The sequence below is a fragment of the Caretta caretta genome, chromosome 27, assembly GCF_965140235.1.
Source record: "Caretta caretta isolate rCarCar2 chromosome 27, rCarCar1.hap1, whole genome shotgun sequence".
In the NCBI taxonomy this organism is placed as follows: Eukaryota; Metazoa; Chordata; order Testudines; family Cheloniidae; genus Caretta; species Caretta caretta.
Genome location: NC_134232.1, coordinates 216,776 through 240,458, shown reverse-complemented (window position 1 = coordinate 240,458; position 23,683 = coordinate 216,776). Strand labels below are relative to the sequence as shown.

Here is a 23,683-nt window from a genome sequence, read left to right as displayed (position 1 = left end):
ATAGTTTAGTCATTTTGGACTTATCTGAGTGCAGTAAAAATGCTAAATCCTGCTTCTCTTGTTCACATGAGTCAATCATACTTAGTTGGATAAGAACAGAAGAACATCATCACATAAGAATGGCCATACTGGGTCAGACCAGTGGCTCAGCTAGGCCATCCTGTCTCTGACAGAGGCCAATGCCAGATGCTTCAGAGGGAATGAACAGAACAGGGCAATTTATCAAGTGATCCATCCCCTGTCACCCACTCCCAGCTTCTGGCAGTCAGAGGTTTAGGGACAACCAGAGCATGGGCTTGTGTCCCTGACCATTTTGGCTAATAGCCATTGAGGGACATATCCTCCATGAACTGACATTTTTTAAACTCAATTATGCTTTGGGCCTTCACAACATCTCCTGGCAATGAGTTACGCAGGTTGGCTTTGTATTAGTAGGATTTTATGTTTGTAGTTTGTATAATCTAGAATGAAGGATAAAGAATAAGATAATAATGTAGCATGTATCAAATGTATTGATGTATGATTTGACCATATCCTGCCAGCCACCCTTTTTGAGTAGCAGAAAGGAATGGCCTAATGTGCCATTGGTAGAGATGCATCAGCCAGAATTTCTTTACGTTTGGACTGATTTCAAGGCAGCAATAGACCTTTGAGGGTCACCGCTTTGTTGTAGGTTTAGCATTTTAAAATAAGTAAAAGAATGCTGTGATTGTTTTTCTTTTGAATTGCAATTTGATATTCCTGTTCAAAATGTTCTGTGTAAATTAATTCTGTTTTGTATGTCAATGAGGAATGTGTATTAAGAGATAAGTGTGAAGGCCATCACTAAACTAGATGTTCCAGGGAGAAACCGGAGACAGATGCAAGGGCGCCAGGAGGCTGCAACACGCCCCTATTGAAATGTCAGAGGAGGGCAGATTGACGACTCTAAAGATGAGACAGGCACCTATCAATGGGGACAGGATAGGTGTGATTAAAGCCAGCCTGGGGTAACTCCCTGAGAGACTTAATAAAAGAACAAGATAAAGGATGAGAATGACAATTTAAGAAATTGTCTGTGAGGGGAGGGCTCCTGCCTCATACTGAGAATGAGGGGTGATCAGCAGGTTATCTCAAGTGCTTATATACGAATATAAACAAAGCCTTGGAAACAAGCAGGGAGAACTGGAGGTCCTGGTGATGTCAAGGAATTATGACTTGATTGGAATAACAGAGACTTGGTGGGATAACTCACATGACTGGAGTACTGTCATGGATGGTTATAAACTGTTCATGAAGGACAGGCAGGGCAGAAAAGGTGGGGGAGTAGCACTGTATGTAAGGGAGCAGTATGACTGCTCAGAGCTCCGGTACGATACTGCAGAAAAACCTGAGTGTCTCTGGATTAAGTTTAGAAGTGTGAGCAACAGGAGTGATGTAGTGGTGGGAGTCTACTATAGACCACTGGACCAGGGAGATGAGGTGGAGGAGGCTTTCTTCCGGCAGCTCGCGGAAGCTACTAGATGGCATGCCCTGGTTCTCATGGGTGACTTTAATTTTCCTGATATCTGCTGGGAGAGCAGTACAGCTTTTGACACGGTCTCCCACAGTATTCTTGTCAGCAAGTTAAGGAAGTATGGGCTGGATGAATGCACTATAAGGTGGGTAAAAAGTTGGCTAGATTGTTGGGCTCAACAGGTAGTGATCAATGGCTCCATGTCTAGTTGGCAGCCGGTGTCAAGTGGAGTGCCCCAGAGGTCGGTCCTGGGGCCGGTTTTGTTCAATATCTTCATAAATGATCTGGAGGATGGTGTGGATTGCACCCCCAGCAAGTTTGCGGATGATACTAAACTGGGAGGAGTGGTAGATATGCTGGAGGGCAGGGATAGGATACAGAGGGACCTAGACAAATTGGAGGATTGGGCCAAAAGAAATCTGATGAGGTTCAATAAGGATAAGTGCAGGGTCCTGCACTTAGGACGGAAGAACCCAATGCACAGCTACAGACTAGGGACCGAATGGCTAGGCAGCAGTTCTGTGGAAAAGGACCTAGGGGTGACAGTGAACGAGAAGCTGGATATGAGCCAGCAGTGTGCCCTTGTTGCCAAGAAGGCCAATGGCATTTTGGGATGTATAAGTAGGGGCATAGCGAGCAGATCGAGGGACATGATCGTCCCCCTCTATTCGACATTGGTGAGGCCTCATCTGGAGTACTGTGTCCAGTTTTGGGCCCCACACTACAAGAAGGATGTGGATAAATTGGAGAGAGTCCAGCGAAGGGCAACAAAAATGATTAGGGGTCTGGAACACATGAGTTATGAGGAGAGGCTGAGGGAACTGGGATTGTTTAGTCTGCAGAAGAGAAGAATGAGGGGGGATTTGATAGCTGCTTTCAACTACCTGAGAGGTAGTTCCAGAGAGGATGGTTCTAGACTATTCTCAGTGGTGGAAGAGGACAGGACAAGGAGTAATGGTCTCAAGTTGCAGTGGGGGAGGTTTAGGTTGGATATTAGGAAAATCTTTTTCACTAGGAGGGCGGTGAAACACTGGAATGCGTTGCCTAGGGAGGTGGTGGAATCTCCTTCCTTAGAAGTTTTTAAGGTCAGGCTTGACAAAGCCCTGGCTGGGATGATTTAATTGGGTATGGGTCCTGCTTTTGAGCAGGGGGTTGGACTAGATGACCTCCTGAGGTCCCTTCCAACCCTGATATTCTATGATTCTATAATTCTATGAAAACAAGCACTCGTCAAACAATTGATTACAGCATGATGGTGCAAAACTCACTGGTCCCAGTGAAGGAAAATCACTATATAAACAGGGGGCCTGGCCATGAAATTTTGGGTTCATGCTATCAAGACTTTCCCGGAGCATTGTGTCATGACCAATGGAACCTGGATCCTCCCTATCTGTGATCAACCTAGTTGGCCACCAGATTGATCCCAACTCTGGACTGGTAACTATAACATCGACTGGCGGGACACTGTGTGTGTTTGTGGTGTGATTGAATGCATATGCTAATTGTTGTATCTTCAATAATTGTGGCACATTGCCTTTTCCCCTGAAAAAGATCCTGTTGTGCTTCTTATAAGCATAACATTTTTAGTGGAGAATGTGTTGTGTGACGTAGTACTTCCTTTTGTTTTTTTAAAACCTGCTGCCTGTTAATTTCATTGGGTGACCCCTGGTCCTTGTGCTATGTGAGAAGATAAATAACATGTCCCTATTCACTGTCTCCACACCAGTCATGATTTTATAGACCTCTATCATCTCCCCCCTTAGTCGGCTTTTTTCCAAGCTGAACAGTCCCAGTCTTAATAATCTCTCCTCATGAATAGCCCCACTGAATGAATGGGACCCACTCACATGTGTAAAAACCAGCAGGATTTGACCCTAAAGGCTACATCTACACTTGGAGCTAGGGGTGTGACCCCCAGCTCATGCCGACACTCTTGTGCTAGCTCTTATCAAGCTAGTGTGCTAAAAACAGTAGTGTAGCCGCGGTAGCCCAGGCAGCGGCAAGCGGTGGCCTAGCTTAGCCACCGCCTACACACGCCTAGGGGGTCCAGGCAGGTTTGAGTGCTGGGCAGCTAGCCTAGGCCACCGCTCGCCACTGCCCGGGCTACCGCAGCTACACCTTAGCCCAATGAGGGTGAATGCAAGTATGTCTACACGATCTGGGAACACACGCCAAGCTCCAAGTGTAGACAGTCAAAGCCTGAAACGTATGCCTTTTTGTAAAAGACGGAAAATAATATGAAACACTTAAATGCATTTTCCTCAAAGTTTTCAAAAAAAAATCACTTTGGGCCATGGAGAATGTCAGCTCAAAAAGACATTTTTTTTTGCAAAGTTATGCACCAGCGGAAGCAGGGTGTTATAACCGGGCTGGCAATGCTGCTGGAGCTTTTAGCACTACCAAAGCCAGAATGCCCCCAGCTCAAAGAAAAATGCCTTCGCCTCCCAACAGGCAAGGGGCCATTGTCTCCACTATCCTCCAACCTGTATAGTTACAGTTACACCAGTGACAGTGAGTGCAAAGGGGGTATAAAGCACTATCACACAAGAACAGGAGTGTTCCACACTCATTTTGCACTGGTGCATGGGACAATCCAAGGTGCAGGGCAAAGATCTGCAAGCCGGCTGGTTTTTCAAGTTAAAGCTTAAACTGTGGAAAGGAACAGAGATGGTTTGGAAGGCAAATGCTCCTTGACCCACCTGGAATCACGGTGATTGTTTTCAGTGCGCGGAGGACACGGAACGTTCGTAGAGCTGAGACATTTCCCAAATCCACAAACTCTGTGGTGTAACTGTGGAGAGGGGGAAAGACGGATTCAGACTTTGCTCTGCTGTGGCAGCTGGACGTGAGGGGTGTTTTGCCGCACTCTAGGGCATGGTCACTTTCAGAGACAAAAGCAGTAGAGCTGCCAACCTGCAGCATTGCCTCCGAGAGAGCCTATAGCTGTGTGCTGCTCTGAGTGCCTGAAGAGGACTTGTTAGCACTTCACAGCTACTTGCAAAGACTCATGGGGGAAGGACTGGAGCTGTGTTGCCTTGAGAGGGCTGGGGAAAGCTCCCAGGAGCAAGGTGCCTGTGGTATTGTCTATACTGGGAAGTTTTACACCAGGTGAGCTATACCGATTGATTCCTGACGATGATGATGATAGCACCCTTGAGTTCCAGTCTTGGACCATGGCCCCACTGCACTAGGTGGTGTACGGACACTTAGACAACCCAACCCCCTGCCCCAGCCCAGTGAAAGTGAGTGAGGGTAGGGTAGAGTGAGTCACCAAGGGAGGGGGAATGTAGTGATCGGGGAGCAGGGCCTTGGGGCAGGGGCAAGCTAAGGTGTTAGGTTTTGTGCGATTAGAGAGTTGGCAACACTAATCTGGGAAGGCTGGGAGCCATAGGCATGGTAACTAGGGGTGCGGGGGGTTCTGAAGGACCCCAGATTTTATGTGGGGTCCTGGCTGCTGCCCCTCAACCAGGGCTCCGTTGCTGGCCCCATGCCTGGTGTCCCGGCTGCTGCCCCCGACCCCAGCTGTAGCCCCAGCCTTGGTCCCCTTACCCCTGTCTGGGTCCCCCCTCCCGGAGACATGGCCCTGCTCCCAGCCCCAGCTCTGCAGGGGGCAGGGACAGACATAGACGCGGTAAGAGGGCTGGCTTTCAGCACCGCCACTATTAAAAGTGTTCCAGAGCCACTGGTGGGAGCAGGGGAGGTCGGACTCTACAGCAGCCCCTCTGGGCTGCCACCATTCCATCCCCATGGAGCAGAGAACCCGCTGGGTCCTGCATGGCAAGCAAGGCCTGGTGTTTAACAGTGGAGTCAGCATCACGCCTCCTGGGACCAGAGCTTAGCCCACAGGAGCTGGTACCACCCATCCTGGTCTGCATGGAGCCGGTCGTTGGTGGCCAGCATCATGTCACCAAACTCAGTGGATCAAAATAGTCTTTCATTGTGATTCCCTTTCCAAGTGAAGAGGAGGCCAGAGGAGCGCAAGCATCTTTCCCCTGCCCTTCCCTGCAGGTTGTCCTACAGGAGAGAATCATAGAATCATAGAATATGAGATTTGGAAGGGACCTCAGGAGGTCATCTAGTCCAACCCCCTGCTCAAAGCAAAACCAATCCCCAACTAAATCATCCCACCCAGGCCTTTGTCAAGTCTGACCTTAAAAACCTCTAAGGAAGGAGATTCCACCACCTCCCTAGGTAACCCATTCCAGTGCTTCACCACCCTCCTAGTGAAAAAGTTTTTCCTAATATCCAACCCTAGGCCTCCCCCACTGCAACTTGAGACCATTACTCCTTGTTCTGTCGTCTGCTACCACTGAGAACAGTCTAGATCCATCTCTTTGGAACCCCCTTTCAGGTCATTGAAAGCAGCTATCAAATCCCCCCTCATTTTTCTCTTCCGCAGACTAAACAACCCCAGTTCCCTCAGCCTCTCCTCACAAGTCATGTGTTCCATTTCCCTAGTCATTTTTGTTGCCCTTCCCTGGACTCTCTCCAATTTTTCCACATCCTTCTTGTAGTGTGAGGCCCAAAACTGGACACAGTACTCCAGATGAGGCCTCACCAATGTCGAATAGAGGGGAACGATCATGTCCCTCGATCTGCTGGCAATGCCCCTACTTATGCATCCCAAAATGCCATTGGCCTTCTTGGCAACAAGGGCACACTCTTGACTCATATCCAGCTTCTCGTCCACTATAACCCCTAGGTCCTTTTCTGCAGAACTGCTGCTGAGCCATTCGGTCCCTAGTCTGTAGCGGTGCATGGGATTCTTCCGTCCTAAGTGCAGGATTCTGCACTTGTCCTTGTTGAACCTCATCAGATTTCTTTTGGCCCAATCCTCTAATTTGTCTAGGGCCCTCTGTATCCTATGCCTACCCTCCAGCGTACCTACCTCTCCTCCCAGTTTAGTGTCATCTGCAAACTTGCTGGGGGTGCAATCCACACCATCCTCCAGATCATTTATGAAGATATTGAACAAAACCAGCCCTAGGACTGACCCTTGGGGCACTCCACTTGATACCGGCTGCCAACTAGACATGGAGCCATTGATCACTACCCATTGAGCCCGACAATCTAGCCAACTTTCTATCCACCTTATAGTCCATTCATCCAGCCCATACTTCTTTAACTTGCTGGCAAGAATACTGTGGGAGACTGTGTCAAAAGCTTTGCTAAAGTCAAGAAACAACACGTCCACCGCTTTCCCCTCATCCACAGAGCCAGTTATTTCATCATAGAAGGCAATTAGATTAGTCAGGCATGACTTGTCCTTGGTGAATCCATGCTGACTGTTTCTGATCACTTTTCTCTCCTCTAAGTGCTTCAGAATTGATTCCTTGAGGACCTGCTCCATGATTTTTCCAGGAACTGAGGTGAGGCTGAGTGGCTTGTAGTTCTCAGGATCCTCCTTCTTCCCTTTTTTAAAAAGAGAGTCTCTCTTTTTTCCCATCTGTAAAATGGGGAGAAGGAGCCTTCGCCAGAGGGCCCTGCAGGTATAGAATCCAGGGCTGCTGAGCTACCAGGCAGCCAGCACCTCCAGGCTGTCCCCCAGCAGGAGCTCTACCCAGCCCGTGTGCCATGTCCCATGACTGGCTGAGATCAACTTAGGGGTTTGATAGGCAGCAGCCTCATGGCTCCTGTTTGGCTCCCGGCTCTATACAAACCCAAGGGGCATTCCAGCAGATGTCCATGATGGTTCCTGTTCTGTGCTCTTGAAACTCTTGGCTTTACCTCGGCTTGCTCTGGACTTTGCGCCTGACTCAGACCCTGAAAAGTTACTTGGATTCTGACCCTTGGTATCGACCCTGGCCCAGAATGGACCGGGAACTCCTCAGCTACTCCCAGCCTCTGCTGGGACTCTGATGGACCCTACTCCACGCAGCGGCTGCCGAACCTGCAAAGCATTTTCAGACCCTCGGATGAGGGAGCAGCGCTGCAGGAGTGAGAAGGCTGCATGAAGGAGATGGACAATACTTGCTACAGTGACTTGCTAAACCTTATTAGCTAAACTAATTTGACTCTGCTTGGATGGAAACACCATCTGAGGGACTGTGAATGAGGAGCAAGGCTGAACCTGACAGGTCAAAGCATGGGGAGCCAAGCAGTGGCGTGAGGCAGTCAACAGGGTTAGGACTGGTCGGATTTAACGTCTTCACTGCCCACCTGGAAGAGGGAGCAGCCGGCACATTAACCAGTCCCTGCGAATATTGAAGGGGTGTGGTGTGAACACTAGTGAGGACAGAGAAATAATAGGAAGAGATTCACTGCAGAGAGACTAGAAATATGGGTAGGAAGTAGCACAATTTGATTCTTCCTGGGCAAAGTGAGGTAACAAGCCAGGCCTGACTGAGAGGGACAGGCTAGGTGACCATAGGGGGCCACCAACCAGAGCAAAACCCCAAGTGTAGACAAGGAAAGTCACAATATGCCCCAGTGACGTTTAACCCTGCTTGGCACTGGGGTTAGCTCCACCAATGCAATCACAGCTCTCCTTGTCTACATTTAGGGTGTGGCTACTTTAGTGATTGGCCATCCAGTGCAGGAATTGGGGCATACCCCCACTGTAGACTATACCAGCTCTAACATCTGTGGCTAACATCTGTGGCTTTCCAGACATTTGTTTCCAATTCATCCTATACCACAGATGTTACAACTTGGTTAGCTGGGCTTCCTGCCTGTGCCACGTCCCTTACTGAGTATACTTACGCCATAACGATAACACTGAAATCCAGCCAGTTCCATGGGTCACGTAGGAATGTAAATTGGTCAATGCAAAATCCTCTGGCTACTATCTTTATCATGGACTCGAAGGTGTATATCCCAGTGAAGGTGTATCTGAAAGCAGAAACAGTGACTTATGGTAAGTAGACAAGACAAGCAGCTCAAAGGGAAAACTATCCAAGACACTTGCAAAAATGTTATGTGTATGTGGGAAAAATGGGTCCTGGGACCTTCATGGGAAAAGGGTTGGAAAATATGTCTTATCAGTCATTTCCCATGGCTGCTGACAGCAGCTGAGCTCTGCTAGCATTAGCAAAATTGGGAACGTTAATACAGATGGGCCACTCACTACCAGCACTACTTTCAGCACCAGGGGCCGGATTTCCAAATGAGCTCAGCATGGTGAAGGCACGCAAGGTCTGGGCCATTAGTGTCACCACCGGGGCTGCTGGATGTTTTGAAAACTTCAGCCCCTGTTTAGGCGCCTAAATGGGAGGCTCTTTGGAAAATCTGGCACTGATAGTGGGCACTGAGCCCTGGTAATCTGGCCCCAAATTTTGGGTACTGAGTCCTCAAAAACCTGCTGCCTGCTCGGAGCCCTGTCTGTCCTGCAGCTGAGCCGCAGTGAGTAGTGGTGGGAGGCTGTTCAGAAATGTGCCCATGGTTGCAAAGTCTAGAGCTGGACACAAACTTGGGTTCTGAGATCACAAACATGGCGATAGCTCAGTCAAGGGGTCTCCAAACTACACATGCCTATTTCCAAAGGCCCCTTCACCCCTTTCCCTCAGGCCCCTCTCCGATAAGCGGGACAGATTTCTGTAGAGAGCAGCCATGCAGCGAAAGGGGCCGCCCTCTCCAGTGCCATCAGGAGGCCAAGCTGCGATGGGAGGAAAGGAACTTACTCCACGTTCTTGGCCCACGGTGGCGGGTCGCTCATTGCCATGAACACACAGTTGGTCAAAATGGTGATCATGATAAACATGCTGAATAATTTATAACCAGGTCAAGGAAAATCTCTCTGGGCATGTCACAGGCTCCCCTCTCCCCCCGAATCCTCTCCAAGGCCGGGTGCAGCGGTAAGAGCACATGCAGCGTTCCCCTCCATCCCAGCCCTGGAGTGCGGCTCCCAGACGAGATGCCTGGCGTTTCAGAACAACGCAGAGATGAAGAAAGCTTAAACTATTTCACCAGTGTCCCTCTTCACTATGGTCGCTTCTCCACCTCCAGCCACATCCACAGCCTGCCCCAAGCTCCAGCCCTTCCTGGCATCCCTTGGCCCTCCTCTCCCCTTCCCAACCCCCAACCTCTAGCCACTTTGCAAACAGGATCTTCCTTTTGGCCCCCCGCCTCTCTCCCTAGCAACCTGCCCCCACCTACTGGGCCCTTCAGGCAGCTGAGATGAGCCCTCACCACAGGCACTAATGGGCCCCTTAAAGAGATGCTCAGGTTCAGCTAGAGCTATTTGACTCGAAGCAGGAATGAGTTCAGGCAAGCCTGTGAGGTCAGGCTGTGTGATCACGGTGGTCCCTTCTGGCCTTAAAAATCTCTGACTCTCCTGACCAGAGCAGGTGAACACTTCTCTGTTCATATTCTCCTTGCACACCTTGCTGCCCTCACTGACCTGACCGCCTCTGCCCTATCTCCTCCTGCCCGTGACCTCTCAGCTCCTAGTACACGCTGCACCTGCTGGCAGCTGGAGAACTCCCTCCTAGGCAGGGCCAGATTTATACCTTGCGTGCCCCTAAGCAGGGTCCCCACACCACTCCCGTTGGCTGGGCAGCTGCGGGGGCCCCGGCTTCCAGCTGCCCGGCACTGCTTGCAGGGGCTCAGCTCTCCAGTGTCCCCTGCCGCCTGCGGCTCACAGTTCCAGGCCCCCACCGCCGACCGCAGTGACCAGGAACTGTGGGGTGGACTCTTGTGGCGGCCGGGAGCTGTGGGGTGGCCCCCAGTGCTCGCAGCGGCTCGGACCTCCTAACCGCCACTTTTAACTTTTAGGCACCCCACTGCCCAGCGCCCCTCTGTCTACAGACCCTCCACTGCCCAGCACCCCGAAACACACAAACCTCCTCTACTCCCCACTGCCCAGCTTCCCGCACAAACTCCCCACTACCCAGCATCCCCCACCCCCTCACTGCCCAGATCCCCCCCACAAGCCCCTTCAGAGACCCACTCTCCCGTGTCTTGCCCTCTGGCCACACTCACTGGCCCCGCTGGGAGGTGACTGTGTCCACTGGGTTAAGTTAGGAGTGCTCCAGCAGGGCTGTGTGGGGCTGTCTCCCCCTCAGCTGGCCCCAACCCCTGCCAGGACCTGGGAGCGGCAAAAATTGCATTTATAGGCACCCCTAGAATGCCGGCGTCCCTAGGCATGTGCCCAATGAGAAATCCGGCCTTGCTCCTAGATCCCCTTCAGTCTGGCTTTTGTCTTCCCCCAACCCCCCCACAACATCTCTGCTCCTCTTCCTGGCTGGGCCTCCTCTTCCTGGCTGTTCCCCATCCCTCAGTATCTCTGTGGCCTTTGATGCTCTCAGTCACTCTTTCCTTCCTTGACCTGCGCAGGACTGGGACAAGTACCTGTCCCACCTGCAGTACAGGGAAGTGCCCCAGGAATCCATAGTCTTCCTCCCTTTCGAGCTGTTGTATGGGAGGAGAGTGAGGGGACCCCCTGGACCTGGTAAGGGACGATTGGGAGGAGAAGTGGGAAGATCCCCTGGTGGACCTTTTCCCTGAGATAGGAGCCAATCCTCCCATCAGGTTTCCCCTGTTCAGAGTCACTGGGAAAACAGCCCAGAACTTGGAGAGAGAGGTCAAGGACATGCTGGCTTTAGAGGGGATCCAGCCGTTCAACAGCCCATGGGCTTACTCGTGGGGCTGGTCCCCAAGAAAGATGGGTCGATCCGATTCTGTGGGGACTATCGGAAACTTAATGCCATCACCATGTCCAATGCCTACCCCATGCCTAGGCTTGGTGAGATTCTAGACAAGCTGTGGGGGTGGGGAGGGGGCTCATTACCTTTCTACTATGGATGACCCCAAAGGCGACTGGCAGGTGCCTTTGGACCCAGATCCAGGTTGAAATCTGCCTTCACCACCCCTTTGGGGCTCTTTGAGTTCCTGGTCCTGTCTTTTGACCTCAAGGGAGCTTTGGCCACCTACCAGCGCCGGGTGGATCAGTTACTGAGGGGGATGGAGAACTTGGCCCTAGTATACACTGATGATATTTGTGTCTCTAGCCAGACCTGGGAGGAACACGTGTCCCAGGTGAAGAGGGTGCTGGGCTGCCTCAAGGAGGCAGGACTGACGGTAAAAGCTGGAAAGTGCAAGGTGGGGATGGCAGAGGTGTCGTACCTGGGCCACAAGGTTTGGAGTGGCTGCCCAAGCCTGGAGCTGGCCAAGGTGGAGACGATCAGAGGTTGGCCTGTTCCCCAGACCAAGAAACAGGTCCAGGCCTTTGTTGGGATGGCGGGGTACTACCGGAGGTTTGTACCCCACTTTGGCTTGCTAGCTGCCCCCAGCACTGAGCTATGTAAGAAGGGTAAATCAGATGAGGTGGTCTGGACTGAGCAGTGCGAGAGGCCTCTCTGGGCACTGAAGGAGGCTCCAATCCAGGGCCCAGTAAATCTGGTAAAGCCAGACTTTGCCAAGCCCTTTGCAGCGTTCACCGATGCCTCAGATGCAGGGCTGAGCACAGTGCTGATGCAAGCTGTTTGTAAGTGGGGAGACACCCATCAGGTACCTGAGCAAGAAGCTGCAGTCCTGGGATTAGAACTATGTGGCCATCGAGAAGAAATGCCTGGCCATGGGGCAGGCCCTTGAAAAGCTGCAGCCGTATCTATTTTGTGGCGCTTTGCTGTGTACACTGACCCCTCTCCCCCGATGTGGCTGCATCCAATGAAAGGGGCTGATGCCGAGCTGCTGGTGACAGAGACACCTGGTCAGAGGATGGCCAAGGTCAGGAAGAGGGCTCTTAACCAAGAGAGCCCGAATCGCAGCCCTCCAGACTGGAGCGCTGGGAGAAGACCCGATCTCAGTTTGAACCCCAGGGGTTTTGGGGTGGCAAAAGGGCCCGGGCCACATAAACCTTTCCACATGTGGCCTGCGAGGGCCATCAAGCACACCTAACCTAAGGGAGGGCGTGAAACTGGAAGGGCCTGGTGTAACTCCCACCAAGGAATGGGAAAGATGCTGGGGCATCCATGGGAATGTTGGTGGGTTCAAACTTCCCCAGGTCACCGGCTAAAGTGACCCCACTCAGTTCAGTCTTGAAGGGGGGAGAGATGTGACGAAGTGGAGATGTTCTTAATGTTTTCTCTGAATACTGTGTGGGTACCTCAGTTTCCCCTATACATTTCTTAAGTATCTAGATGATGGGATAATGGTGTGTGCTTGTTGCAGAACCCTAGAGGGCCAGTGTGATGCTGTATGCACAGAGAATGGCTGACACGCTGTCTCCTGGCAATGGATGGCCTGGGCCCCTCCCCTGCAAAGGTGCCAACCGAAGGTGTTGGAGAACAAAGAGATCAGGTGGCCTCCTGGCCTGGGAAAGAGACAAAGGCCAGAGGAGGGGCTGGAGAGGGTTTCAGTTTAGAGCTGGCTGGGGAAACGGAGGAAGGCCCAGAACTGGGGTCTGGGTTCCCTACCCGCCAAGATGGACGTGACTGAGGGACCTGTTTTCCGTACCTACAAGCTCTGTTTTGGACTGTGTTCCTGTCATCTAATAAACCTTCTTGTTTTACTGGCTGGCTGAGAGTCACAGTGAATCGCAGGAAGTGGGGGGTGGAGGGCCCTGACTCCCCCACACTCTGCGATGATTGGGGTTGGAAGAGACCTGAGGAGGTCATCTAGTCCAACCCCCTGCTCAAAGCAGGACCAGCAGCAACTAAATCATCCCACCCAGCCCTTTGTCAAGCCGGGCCTTACAAACCTCTAAGGATGGAGATTCCACCACCTCCCTAGGTAACCCATTCCAGTGCTTCACCACCCTCCGAGTGAAATAGTGTTTCTTAATATCCAACCTAGACCTCCCCCACTGCAACTTGTTCTGTCATCTGCCACCACTGAGAACAGCCTAATTCCATCCTTTTTGGAACCCCCCCTTCAGGTAGTTGAAGGCTGCTATCAAATCCCCCCTTTCTCTTCTCTTCTGCAAACTAAATAACCCCAGTTCCCTCAGCCTCTCCTCATAAGTCATGTGCTCCAGCCCCCTAATCATCAAGTGATCCATCCCCTGTTGCCCATTCCCAGCTTCTGGCAAACAGGTTAAGGACACCATCCCTGCCCATCCTGGCTTATAGCCATTGATGGACCTATCGTCCAGGAACTTATCTAGTTCTTTTTGGAACCCTGTTATAGTCTTGGCCTTCATAACATCCTCTGGCAAGGAGTTCCACAGGCTGACTGTGTCTTATGTGAAGAAATACTTCCTTTTGTTTGTGTTAAACCTGCTGCCTATTAATTTCATTTGGTGACCCCTAGTTCTTGTGTTATGAGGAGTAAATAACACTTCCTTATTTACTTTCTCCCTACCAGTCATGATTTTATAGACCTCTATCATATCCCCCCCCCTTAGTCGTCTCTTTTCCTAGCTGAAAAGTCCCAGCCCTTTTAATCTATTTTCATATGGAAGCTGTTCTATAGTTGAGTAGTTTTGTATCATCAGCAAATTTTGCCACCTCACTGTTTACCCTTTTTCCAGATCATTTATGAATACACTGAATAGGACTAGTCCCAGTACAGAACCTGCGGGACACCACTATTTACCTCTCTCCATTCTGAAAACTGACCATGTATTTGTTTCCTATCTTTTAACCAGTTACCAATCCAAGAGAGGACCTTCCCACTTATCCCATGACAGCTTACTTTGCTTAAGAGCCTTTGGTGAGGGACCTTTCTGAAAATCTAAGTACACTATATCCACTGGATCCTCCTTTCCCACATGATTGTTGACCCTCTCAAAGAATTCTAGTAGATTGGTGAGGCATGATTTCCCTTTACAAAAACCATGTTGACTTTTCCCCAACAAATTATGTTCATCTATGTGTCTGACAATTTTGTTCTTTACTATAGGTTCAACCAGTTTGCCTGGTACTGAAGTCTAGGCTCACTGGCCTGTAATTGCCAGGATCGAGGTGATCCTGGATGGAACCTTTTTAAAAAAATGGTGTAACATTAGCTACTCTACAGTCATCTGGTACCGGAGCTGATTTAAGTGATAGGTTACATACCACAGTTAGTAGTTCTGCAATTTCATATCCGAGTTCCTTCAGAACTCTTGGGTGAATCCTATCTGGGCCTGATGACTTACTACTGTTTAATTTATGAAAGGATATGAATGTATAAGCACTTTGATGGCACCTCTCCTGAGGGGATTGAAGGGTCCTAGCATGTATAGGGCCGGGGTTGCGCTGAACCGGAAGATTGCTTTTCCTTTGTTTAGGACGATGAATGTCTGAAAAACAAAGAGAGAAGGAAGATTCATTATTCCCTCCTTACAACACACACACAAGCCAAACAAACAAAAACATAAGGCTACCCCAAGCAGAGCTTTTATGTCCAAAATCAAGTCAGCAGCTCCATGAATCTCACTATGGACTATGCTATTGCTAATACATTTCACTGGATGGTGCTCAGATCCTAGGTGATGGGCAGAAGGATAAAACCTTAAGCTAGAGTGCTAGATGTTGGTGGATATCTGAATGATCAGTGTATAACTTTAGCTTCAACTGATTATTAGCATGGCTGCTAATGGTGTCATCTATAGGTCATGTAAAAATCAAGTTTCCACAATAGCTTCATGTTTTCAGATGTTCATAATTTTTGAGATCTCCGGAGATGAAATTTTCCATACTTGGTCTCTTTTCAAATGAGAATATTGGCTCGTGCTAATGATAATCAATGATAATGACTGTTGCTTAATCAGGGCTATATTAGAATAATTTAGCTGATATTGAGTAGTTCAAATGTCAAACTGCTTCTACCGTGAAAAATGTCTTTATATAAAAAGTATTAAGGGGGTTTCTACATCTATTATGTCTCAATGACACCAGTTCAAATGTGCTGTTTAACACATTAAAAGTTGTTGTTTTTTCTAGCTGCCAGCCTTGCAAACTCAACCTGGGATCTGAGAGTCAAGCTGGGAAACTTCATGGGCCACTCTGGCTTTAGACAAACTAAGCAGTTGCCCAGGGTGGCAGATTTCTGGAAGAAATGATTTTTTGAGCGGCATTGTGAGCGGCATTTGAGCAGCGTGCTCCCGACCACAACACTGTCTCAGATTTGGCCCAGATGCCCCTCTGTAATGGCAGCAGGGAAGGTTTAGGGGCCAAGGGCAGCACCTGTCCCCCCCGCCTTCTTCAGGTTCTCAAAAATGGTGGGGGGGGGCAGTGGCCTTAGGTACCCCCTATCTCCATTGCCTATGAAGAGGGGGGGGCGGCACACTGAAGTTTTGCCTAGGGTGGCACTTTGTCTTGAGTGATCTCTGGGGTTCTTTCCATCTTTCTTGTGCGCATCAGATTCCATTGTCAGTGACATCTGTGCACCTTGTTAGCCTCCTGGGCATCTATTTCCCATGAAGGACAATATAATAGCACGTCAGTTTTCCTACAACCTCAGATGCAGATGCATAGCGCCTTACTGTGCTGGAGGCTACTCAGTGTGTGCCAGGCAAGGAAAGCCCATGCAAATCATTCACAGAGCTGGTCAAATATCGGAAGAAAACTAGTCATAGATTTTTAAGGCCAGACGGGACCATTATGACCCTCTAGTCTGACCTCCTGCTGGACACAGGCCAGAGAACCCCGCCCAGTAATTATTTCAGCAAGCCAATAACTTCTGTCTGAGCTATTCATGGAAGTCTGGCATGTAAACAGGGAAGTTTATGGAAGATGACACTAGCCGTGGTAGAATCTGGAGCGGCGGCAGCTGACTAAGGGGTACAGTCATAGCCTCAGGAGCCTGCTCCAGGTCTCAGATCTTCACTATTAATTTTTGGTGGAGCAGGGCATTGTGTGGAGGTGAAGGGCAGGAGCCGGTTACTGGGAGAGCCGTTAAGATCCTGCTGGGCTTTAGGAGCGGAGGTGGATTAAGGTCTCCTGGGGCCCTGGGCCAGAGCAAGTGGGCACGCCCTGGCACCGGAACCGTCGCCCTGCCCCACCGCTTCCGCCTGTGGTCCCACCCCCATTCCTCCCCTTCCACCGGTGACCCCACCCACAGCCCCACTCCTTTCTGCCCCTTCCCCCATGGCCCTGGCCCTGTTCCACCCATGGCCCCATCCCATTCTGCCCCTTCCCCCATAGCCCTGCCCCCACTCTACTCCCTTCCCTCGTGGCCCCACCCCCATTTCGCCCAGAGTTGCTCCTCATTCTGCTCCCCTCGCAGCCCCGCCCTCCATTGACAACTTTCTGCCCCCTGCACTGCGGTCCCAAGACTGGAGAAGCTCTGTCCCCCCGCCAGGGCCTGGGGCCGCAGCCAGGGTCTGGGTGCTGGGGATTCCCCTGCCCATCTCGTGGCTTCTACCAGGGCTCCGGGCTTCCACCGCCCCATGGCAGATTTCCACTGGTGCGCCCATTTTCACGGGGCCCCTGGGCACGGGCCCCATGGACCCATTGGATAATCCACCACTGGATGGGAGGGCCTGTGATGCTGGCAGGCCAGGTGCCAGCTCTTGCCAAAGCTTTAGGCCTCAGCTGAGCACTGACAAAGTCATTGCTGGAGACCAGTCTGTTTCCCCTGTGGGTCAGGGCTTGTCTGCACGGGCACTTTACAGCGCTGCAAGTTTCTCACTCAGGGGTGTGGAAAGACACCCCCTGAGCGCAGCAAGTTTCAGCGCTGTAAAGTACCAGTGTAGACAGTTCCCCAGCGCTGAGAGCCGCACTCCCAGCACTGGTAGCTACGCCCCCCCATGGAGGTGGTCGCTATGCTGCGACTACACAAGCCGTGGTAGCGCTTTAACATTGCCAGTGTAGACTAGCCCTTCGTGTGGTGGAGATGGGTACTGTTGGATTTATAGCCATGTGTTTAGTGTTTAGACTTTCTGAAATGCTTGTAAGCTGCTGCATGTGGTAGTCTCCTATACTTTCTTTATCACATGCGATACAGTAATATTTAAGTTTTTGCTTTGCCACTGTAAAAAATGTTTGCTCTGAAACTGTGAACCCTGCACGAGGGATCATCTTCTGCCCATCAAGAAGGCTGATCAAAACTAAATGGGCCATTATGGGACATCACAATACAAAGACTTTCTTAATTGCCCCCTTATATCCAAGAAGAGGCTATGTAAAAAAGGGCTCATCCCATCAGCTTGAATTCTGGAAGAAGGGAAATAAAAATAGCTGACCAAGAAAATTTTTAATCTCTTTTGCTTCTTGGAGTCTCACAGGGCTGGAGCTACAAACCAGAAGCAGAGATCCCCAGGCTCAAACTGGGTTAGCCCTAAAAGACATTCAGTGCTGACAGATTACTGCAGCTCTGTCATAGAATCATAGAATATCAGGGTTGGAAGGGACCTCAGGAGGTCATCTAGTCCAACCTCCTGCTCAAAGAAGACCGATCCCCGACTAAATCATCCCAGCCAGGGCTTTGTCAAGCCTGACCTTAAAAACTTCTAGGGAAGGAAATTCCACCACCTCCCTAGGTAACACATTCCAGTGTTTCACCATCCTCCTAGTGAAAAAGTTTTTCCTAATATCCAACCTAAATCTCCCCCACTGCAACTTGAGACCATTACTCCTTGTTCTGTCATCTGCTACCACTGAGAACAGTCTAGAGCCATCCTCTTTGGAACCCCCTTTCGGGTAGTTGAAAGCAGCTATCAAATCCCCCCTCATTCTTCTCTTCTGAAGACTAAACAATCCCAGTTCCCTCAGCCTCTCCTCATAAGTCATGTGTTCCAGTCCCCTAATCATTTTTGTTGCCCTCCGCTGGACTCTTTCCAATTTTTCCACATCCTTCTTGTAGTGTGGGGCCCAAAACTAGACACAGTACTCCAGATGAGGCCTCACCTTTTGGGACCACAGACTGTAACTTATCAGCGTACACACGTTTGCTTGCTTTAACCATGTTATAACTCTCTCCTTTCTTTTCTTAGTTAGTAAGTCCTTAGATAGATTACGATAGGATTGGCTAAAAGCGTTGTCATTGGTATGAGATGGGAGGTATAAATTGACCTGGGGTAAGTGACTGAATATTTTGTGAGCTTTGGTGTATACCAGCCAACCATAGGTGCCAACTCCTTGGGTGCTCCGGGGCTGGAGCACCCACAGGGAAAAATTGGTGGGTACTCTGCACCCGCTGGCAGCTCCCCACCCCGCCCCCCTGCCCCAGCTCACCTCCGCTCTGCCTTGGCCTCCTCCCCTGAGTGTGCCATGTCCCTGCTTCTCCCCCGAGCTCCCAGTGCTTGCCGCACTGCAGCAAGTGCTGGGAGAGAGGGGGGAGGAGGGGGAACGCAGCAGGTTCCAGGAAGAGGGGGTGCCGGGGCGGGGATTTGTGGAAGGAGTCCAATAGGGGAAGGGAGGGGGCAGAGTTGGGGCAGGGCCTTTGGAGAAGGGGTTGGAATGGGGGGCGGGGCAGGGATGGAGTCAGGGTGGGGCGAGGCCGGGGCGAGGCTGGAGGCACCAGGAAAAGTTGGCACTTATGCACCCAACTATCACTAAGTCCAACTTGCCTTAGTGGCAAGATAGACTGGATCGCCCAAGGGGGCAGGTAAGACTGTAATAGTACTTTAGGAGGTCACACTTGTTACTGGGTTGGTGAAATCTAATTGTAGAACACACAACTGGTTTGGGGTGTCTGCCCTGCTTCTTGACAGGTTGGCACTCACAGTCGTGAGCCACTCCCAACAGCGTGACAGGGTCATAGCATGGAAGGGCTGAGTGGGCCATTAAGAAGGTTGGGAGAAAATCATAAAAAATGGAAAGGGCAAAAATACCGTGTGCTCAGTTGTCTTCCCACCCATATCTTTTGTCTGTGTGGTGCGATATTGTTATACTTGTGAGCTCCCTGGGAACAGGGGCCCTGCAATACTATAGATTCTGTAAAGTGCCTAGCACATGGAGAGCACTACATTAAAACTAGGGCTGGTCAGACATTTTCCATCCAAACCACTTCTCGATGAAAAATTGGGTCTTCAACAAAATGATTTTTTTTCATAAAAAGTGTCCACTTCAGTGGAAAATTTTGACTTTTTTCTAAAAAACCAAACATACAGAAACCTAAAAGTTAATGTCCGAAATGGCACCGCAATGCTTCATGGGAGTTGTAGTCAGGTGCTTCAGACCCCCATTTTGCCCTATACGCCAGGCTCCCTAGTCGGACTTCATCTCCCATGATGCACTACACCCATGGGACTCCCATGATACACTGCAGTTGCTCAGAAAGAGGGAGTCAATCGCTGACAAAAATTACATATAAGAACAATTTTGCCTTATTTTCAGGAGATAGTGTAAATATTGCACGATTCACTGTTAGCTGCTATTTCCTGTGACAGTTTAGAGGATCCATTTGGAGATGCAGCTAAAATTGTGGCTGCTTCTTCAAAGCAGATCTAAATTCCTTTGCTGTGGAGATCCAGTTGGACATTTCAGGAGGTCTCCCATAAACCTTTCCAGGGTTTCCTGATTTTATCCTGGGTCAGACACATAACAAATCAGCCTCACTCCTGCTGTTTCTTCCCTTCTGGTCGTAAAACCAAGAAATGCAAAGAAACAAGCCACACCACATGCCACACAAATCAGCTGAGGGAACATACTATAACAAGATGCCATGGCTTAAGAAATGGCTCAGAGAACATGGCCTGGAGGTACTGGAGAACATGCCACAGAACATATAGAATGTACCATGCCATGCCAAACTAAGGGAATTCTCCTCTCTCTAGAAATAATTAAAAACTCTTTGGACTCTTCAGAAGATATTCTGAATGCAAGGGACCATGTCCAGAAAATCCAGTTCACTAAGCGTCACTAAGAACACCCACGAGCAAACAGCAGAACTATCCTACAGCTCTATGAGTAACTCAGAAACTACAAAAAGAAAAGGAGTACTTGTGGCACCTTAGAGACTAACCAATTTATTTGAGCATGAGCTTTCGTGAGCTACAGCTCACTTCATCGGATGCATACCGTGGAAACTGCAGCAGACTTTATATACACACAGAGAATATGAAACAATACCTCCTCCCACCCCACTGTCCTGCTGGTAATAGCTTATCTAAAGTGATCATCAGGTGGGCCATTTCCAGCACAAATCCAGGTTTTGTGCAGGAAATAGCCCGACTTGATTATGTAAAGAGTTGTCACTTTGGATGGGCTAGCACCAGCAGGAGAGTGAGTTTGTGTGTGGGGGGGTGGAGGGTGAGAAAACCTGGATTTGTGCTGGAAATGGCCCACCTGATGATCACTTTAGATAAGCTATTACCAGCAGGACAGTGGGGTGGGAGGAGGTATTGTTTCATATTCTCTGTGTGTATATAAAGTCTGCTGCAGTTTCCACGGTATGCATCCGATGAAGTGAGCTGTAGCTCACGAAAGCTCATGCTCAAATAAATTGGTTAGTCTCTAAGGTGCCACAAGTACTCCTTTTCTTTTTGCGAATACAGACTAACACGGCTGTTACTCTGAAACCTGTCAGAAACTACACCTGCCCTATGAATTCGATTGCATGTGGAACAGGCCTTTATGCAAGATGTAGTATTGAGCAAGTGATGGACAAATGGGCAGTTTTCTTTAGGTGGGAAAAATCTGATGATATTCACAATGACTTTATCGTGACTCTCACAATATTTTATGTTTTACTTCAAGCCCCAGCTCCTGCAGACAGTCATGGGAGAATCTAGCCCTCATGGCTGCAGAGAAAAGCTTGAAAATGTGACACAAGTGCACCCCAAAATCCGCAAAAAACAGAAGGCAAAGAAAAAGACCCCAGATTTATTATATTTTTTAAAATCTCGTGATTTTTTCAGCCCTGACTCACATTTTTTGAAAGTCTAGCAAATTAGGACTTCAAATATTTTCAGGCTGTCTAGGGGCCTGCTTGGACTTTGGCATAAGTTAGAGCCTCAGAACGTCTCTATCTCAAGTTCTGGCTAAAATGCCTGAGAAAAATTGGGAGTGCAGCACACAGCACACACCCCATGCCAGGAGTGGGACTTGGGAGGGAGTCAGGGGAACTGTTTTTGGTTTTTTTTGCATTCTGCAGTGTTCTGCAAAAGAGTCTTGATAATATAAATAGCAACGGCTCTGCCCTGTATGCCAGAATACTCTGCAGCCAAACAAAGGAGAAAATTGATAACACTGTTTATTTCTAGCTGTGCCCACAATGTGCTAAGTGCTTTCTAATTTGAAAAGAAGGTAGATCCCTGCCCCAGAGTTTGCCATCTAAAGACAAACAGACACAATCAAGGGAAGGGGGACAATGTTAAGATATGGCCAAGACAAGGTCATGAGAAGCATTAGCTAGAGTGTTTCGGTAGCATGAAGTGTGTGGGAACCATTTTGGGGGAGAGACGCTCAAGTTAGTTGGCATGTTTATTGAGTTGAGAGTTGAAGAGAATTACAGAGATGGGGCAGTCGTTGAAGAGTTCAAGCTGACAGCAGAGCAGAGACTCTTTGAGAATAGGCAATCTGGAGAATGCTTGTGTAAGCAGTGTCAGGGTGAGCTCCACCCTGACAGCTGGTGGTGAGGTGTGGCAAGTTATGGAAAAGAACTTCAGGGGCCAATCTCATTTGCATAGGCACACCCACCCCGCCTAGAATGAGGCCATAGCTGCCCAAATGGTCACTTTGGCTGCTGTGGGATCCCCAGTGTCTCTGTTATTGGGGCAGGAAGAATAAATTGTTGTTACCCTGATTATGGGAACTGTGCTTGGAACTGTACTTGGCCTTTTGTTATGATGGAGGGACTCACCATCAACTAAGTAGCACTCGCTAGGCAAGGTTCCAAAACTCTGTGAATTGAGAGAGGTAGGGGACAAGTATTAATACTTGGTGGTATGGGCCCCTTGGTGAGGGCCTTACATGCTAATTGCACTTCCTCCTCTCTTCACTGTGGAATATCAGAGCTAATTTTGATTTCATTAGGCGTCTAGTTACATGCTGCTGAGCTCACTTTGGGCTAATGGTGTACCAGCACTGAGGCTCCCCTACTACAAGCTGAATTCAGCAAAGAGCGGAACTGACTAAGAGCTGAAATCACTGAGCGTTGTGTTAAGTAGTGGGGGAGCCTGAAGATATATTGTGGAGAAGTTTGCGGGACGGCTGGAGTGCCTTGTGGACAGGCTGGTGGAGCAGTTCATGGGACGGTGGGAGCTGCTGGTGGGACGCGGAGCAGTTTGTGGGACAGTGGGAGCTGCTGGTGGGCTGCGGAGCAGAGCTGAGCGAAGGAGTTTGTGGAGCGGCTGGCGGAGCGAAGCGAAGGCCTATGGAGCTGTGGGGTGGTCAGCTTCAGATCATGTAAGGTGCCTCTTACCTCCGCTCCCATCTCCATCCAGGTTGGGAGGTAAAGCTCTGTAGATAAACTTTTGAACTCTGGGGCTGCCCTGACCAGGGACAGAGACTTTTGGGTCATTGGACTTTTGGGACTTTGGGTGATTTGGGGTTGCTGGACTCAAGAACAAAAGGCAAAGGGCATGCCCCAATTTGCTTGGGGTGAGTTTTTTGCTCATGGGTTGTGTTATGAATCCTGTTGGTGGTGTTTCCCCAACATAATGCCACATTGTTTCTCTCTTTTATTAAAAGGCTTTTTGCTGCACTCAGAGTAGGTGCTTGCGAGAGGGGAAGTATTGCCTCTGGGAGGCGCCCAGTGGGGGTGGTATATATTTGTCCCAGGTCACTGGGTGGGGGCTCGAGCTGGTTTGCATTGTGTTATTGGAATGGATCCCCTAGATATTGAACCCGGCCCTTGTTGCTGCCAACTCTGATGGGCAGAAGGGTTACACTTGTATTGCAAAGGAAAGGAGCCGGAGGTCAGCATAAAAGGTCTGGAACCAGCAGAAATGGGAGAGGAGGAGTCCAGAGTCTCACCTCTCCCTAGGGAATGATTGGAGGTGTGAGATGTGTAATAATGAAAAAACACCCTGATCGTGCACAGCTGACAAGGCTGAGTCAGTCAGGGGGATGCCATGTTTCTGTGAGTGCCAGGACATGGGGAAGGAGTTGAAAGTACTGTTAGGGTGGTAGTTCTTTTCAAGAAAGCATGGGCAGAGCAGGGGCAGCAGGAAAAGCAGAATGGTCCTGACTCATGATCATTGAAAGTCTTCACCTAATAATACTGGAGAATCGAGGAGCTACGCAGCCTGCACCTTCTCCATGGTAGGATGGGACGTTATGGGGGGGGGGGGGGGGCAGAAGTTCCATTCTAGAGGTGCCACATGATAATATAGAGTCAATGAAAAGCATTATATGCTGGCACAGATGGATGTTTATAGTTAAATTAGCTCGTTCAGTGACCCCATCACTGTTAATGGCGTTACACGGATGAATGGTT

At 49.7% G+C, this 23,683-nt stretch overlaps 1 protein-coding gene across 1 annotated transcript in view; it reads right to left on the bottom strand.

Moving 5' to 3' along the window:
- Nucleotides 1-23,683, bottom strand: part of SCN4A (sodium voltage-gated channel alpha subunit 4) — a 153,596-nt gene that overhangs the window by 85,922 nt on the left and 43,991 nt on the right. Inside the window, exons 3-6 of the mRNA XM_048830400.2 lie at nt 14,539-14,657; nt 9,115-9,204; nt 8,198-8,326; nt 4,195-4,286 (exon numbers count right to left, since the gene is read on the bottom strand). Of these exons, the coding sequence (XP_048686357.1) occupies nt 4,195-4,286; nt 8,198-8,326; nt 9,115-9,204; nt 14,539-14,657 (430 nt within the window). The remainder of the gene's footprint in view (nt 1-4,194; nt 4,287-8,197; nt 8,327-9,114; nt 9,205-14,538; nt 14,658-23,683) is intronic.